Genomic DNA, 3,955 nt, shown 5'->3' on the forward strand with positions numbered 1-3,955 from the left:
TAAATGTCATGAAGTACATCTCTTAGCAATATATCGTGTCCTGCCGTTGATAAGCTCCCTGTTTATGTTCGTTAGAATGTCTTGCGAAAGTGCCCGTCATTACGACGCAATTACCCTGCAAATCCAAAGTTGCATCCAAGCAACTCATATAAAAAACAATACTGTCATATTTTCCCTTTTCCACATGGCACAATTAAGACAGAACGTATTTTGTAGTCAATCTCTTTTTTGAGATATGAGGCAGTGGAAAACTAACACAAAAAAGTCGTCCATCACGTTAGGCCTTCTTTCAAACCCTCAGTTTTTTGACTTGGGAAATGCCTCTTTTTTTTACAGCCTACTAGCACTGGAATGCAATGGTGTATGACAATCAGGTTGCTATTATCTGCTACAGTCAGCTGTAAGCCTTTCCATCAGGCCTACATACAAATAAATCATAAAAACACGTGACCGCCGCAAACGGATGGGCACCGACAGCAGTGACAGAACGAGGGGCGAACTGGTGGTCGGTTTTGGGCACATGGGGCCAGGGGTCGTGTGTCCGCTACGACGTCTCCGAGCACGGCGACGCGCCGGGGGACGTAGACGCGGAGTTATCCGAGTTGGTGTCTTCTTGCTCCTTATTGGAACCGGGGCCACTTAACAAGGAGGCCGGCCCGAGGCCGCCCTCTCGTTCCCGCTTCTTCTGCTTCATGCGCCGATTCTGGAACCAGATCTTAACCTGCGTCTCGTTGAGGTCCAGCGTGGCGGCGATCTCCACGCGCCGGGCCCGCGTGAGGTACTTGCTGAAGTGGAACTCCTTCTCCAGCTCCGTCAGCTGCTTGGTGGAGAAGTTGGTGCGGATGACGTTGTGGGCAGCCGCGAGGCCATAGTCTGACACTTTGACTAGTTATCAAGTGGTCCGTTGGGTCAGAGAGACAGAGAGAGGGGGATAGAGAGAAAGCCAGACAGAGATAGATAGAGAGAGAGAGAGAGAGAGAGAGAGGGAGGAGGGGGGGGGGGGGGGGGGGGCAAGAAAGACACAGACTGTTATTGACATATAGTTCGAAGGCATTTAGCAAATGATTTATCATGCACAGAACGGAATGGAGTAGAACATAATATCATATAACGTCATGGTCAAATAAATGTTTGTTATTGTGGGAGAACTGCCCCATCATGTAAAATAGAAAGAGTGTGGTGGTGGAGGAATGGATGGAGGAATGGGGGGGGCTTGTTGCCTTAAAGATAACAGAGCAGCACACTTCCCACGGCATAGGAAAGCGGTGTCTGCGAGATGCATTAGAGTCAGTAAGAGAAAGTGAGAGTGAGGGAGGATGGGGAGAGAAAGGGACATGAGATGGAGAGATGATGATGAGGAGGAGAAGGAGGGCTAACCCCAAAACATGCCAGACGTCAGAAGAAAAGTGACCAAACCAGACATGAGCTTATCTTTCCTGCATCCAGCCTATTTCAAAAATACCGACGCTGATTCAATGGGTGAGAGAGAGGGGGATAGATAGAGGGCGCACGTGCAAGTCTCCCTTAATGAACTGCTTCTCTAATTATTTATTTATCCATATTGAAACGGGGCCAATAAGTGTATGCCTTTAATGGATTAAGTTCCTCTGTTTCATTTCAGAAAACAGCAACGAATAAAGCAGCCCCAAACTATGAAAGTATCATGTTAACACTGTCATCTATTGTTCTATGCGATGTTTTACAATGGAGCGATTTGCACTAGGAAATTAAAATGTTTCTAATTAAAGAAAACGAAAATAACAACAACTTCTCATCAACATCTAGGCTATTCTAGCTTTCCTAAAGTCCAAAAATGTGTTTATTCCTGCCTTTGTGCACACACAGGCCTAAACCAGAATTATGGTTTCAAGAGATCGCTTCTATTGAGTTCACACGGTGCTGTTTAAACATAATCATCTCATAAACATCTCACTGTAAACGTTATTACAATTCTAGTTCATATATCTAATTATGTTATTTGTGTATTTTATACAATTGTTTTCATTATTTCGAATCAAGTTGCCTTCATATTGCTCTTCCATCACCTCACCTGTTTTAGGCGGGTTCCGCTTCACCTTCATCCAGTCGAAGGTCTTCCCCTGCGAGGCCTGATTCTCCTCGTCCACCCTCTCTCTCTCCTGCAGGGAGACGGTCAGCTCACCGTAACCACCCCCGTGAGGAAGACCCACGTAGCCGGGGCCCTCCACTCCCCCGCCGAGGTGCTGTGGGTACTGCGCCGCGGGCAGGTTTCCCTGGGGCCCGCCGCAGTAGGCCCCGGCCAGGGCCCCGTAGCTGGGAGCCTGGCTGGGAGTCGTGCTGGCGAACGTTGATTGATGATAGTATGTGGCCGACATCGATGAATCATCGATGAAATACTGAGGATGGACGCCGTTGGAGTGCGTTGTGTTCACGTGTCCCGATGTCCCCGTATAATCCGCGTTGGTGGCGCAATTCTGCACCGCCACATATGCGCCGTTATTCCCGACGTTACCCGTCGTGTTGTACGGTGACAGTCCCATTGCGTTTGGCATCGTCTGCGCTTGATGCAAATGCGGATGATGGTAGCTGTTATGGGCATGGGCATGGTGACCCGCGGTGACTCCGGAACTCTCAGGCGCGCCTCCACCGACTGCGCCCGGACCTGCGTACAGTCGCACGTCGCTGGTGAAGTTTGCGCTGCCGGTGTCCTCGTCAGCTGGCCCGTTAATCGTCGTTGAAGAGCCATCAGGCCCCACATGGAACGCTCCGCCGGTGACCGGGAACCCCTGATGGTGGTCCAGGTGATGGTGGTGGTGGTGGTGGTGGTGTGGATGAGAGTGGTATCCGGACTTTGGTGTGGAATAAGTGCCTGCTCCCGGTCGGTTACAAATAGTATATTCCAGAAACGAGTTCATGTTGGATTTGTCCATGCAATGTATCATAAGATGATGGGTCAACACGAAGGATCAAATACCTTCAAATTACACATACAAGTAAAAACAACGTTTGAAATAGGACCATCCGTTATATGCATACGATTTTAAACAACCAAAGGCAGCGATAAATATTGAATTGTCTGGCTTGTGTTAGATGTGTTGGTGAGTGCCTTTGTCTGAATGTGTGTGTGGGCGGAAGGCCTCAGATTCAACCTGTAATCTCTCCAAATGGGGGATTCCCACACCTCCTCTCGTGCGCCCTTGTCCAACCTCTCCCTCTCTCCCCCTCTCTCTCTCTCTCTCTCTCTCTCTCTCTCTCTCTCTCTCGCTCTCTCCCTCTCTCTCTCTCCCCCCCTCTCTCTCTCTCTCTCTCTCTCTCTCTCTCTCTCTCGCTCTCTCTCGCTCTCACTCTCTCTCGTCACACAGAAGACAGCGCGAGAAGAGAGGAGTGATTGAGTGAATATAAAAATCACAGTGGAGTCACCTCTCCGGAAAGACTTCTGAATCTTTCAAACGTTGTCTTTCCATAGATATCTTCCCTAATTGTGTTCTTCCTCTCTCGCTTTAAAATTAAATCCTATGGTTGAAACGCAATGGCAAACTCATTCCTCCCTTGTCTTCATCGTGTCTTGCGGCTTGTCTCTTTCTCTGTCCTTCTCGGCGGTCTACTGTGACACTTTTCTTACCTCTGCTGCAGGTCACGTGACCGACGCCTCGTCACATCGACCAGTATGGTGACCGGGCCAAAAGTTTGTCAGTCAGCCGGGGGGGGGGGGGGGGTAGAGGGGGAGGGGGAGGAGGAGGGGTTGACGAGGTGCGGGCCGGCCTGTCGGTTCCAAATCCCCATCCATCACCAGCCTTGACATTACTGCGACAAAGAGACTTCAATCAAAACGGCCCATCAATCTGATATCCGCACGAATCTGTCAAACCGGCTCTGAAAAAGAGGCGAATGAGAGAGAGGGAGAGCGAGAGCGAGAAGGAATTGGCCTTAAGCAAGAATAATACTTTGCCTTCTGGCTCTAAACCTCCATCCGAAT

The 3,955-nt window shown here is 49.5% G+C and overlaps 1 protein-coding gene across 1 annotated transcript; it reads right to left on the reverse strand.

Moving 5' to 3' along the window:
- Window positions 1-544: 544 nt before the first annotated feature.
- On the reverse strand, window positions 545-2,894 carry hoxb1a (homeobox B1a; the record flags this gene model as incomplete). Its single annotated transcript, XM_084488547.1, has 2 exons — window positions 545-885; window positions 2,051-2,894. The coding sequence occupies 2 exons, from the start codon at window positions 2,892-2,894 to the stop codon at window positions 545-547; spliced, it is 1,185 nt and encodes a 394-aa protein (XP_084344673.1).
- Window positions 2,895-3,955: the final 1,061 nt, after the last annotated feature.

The sequence above is a fragment of the Micromesistius poutassou genome, assembly GCF_964030765.1.
Source record: "Micromesistius poutassou genome assembly, chromosome: 1".
Taxonomy (NCBI): Eukaryota; Metazoa; Chordata; class Actinopteri; order Gadiformes; family Gadidae; genus Micromesistius; species Micromesistius poutassou.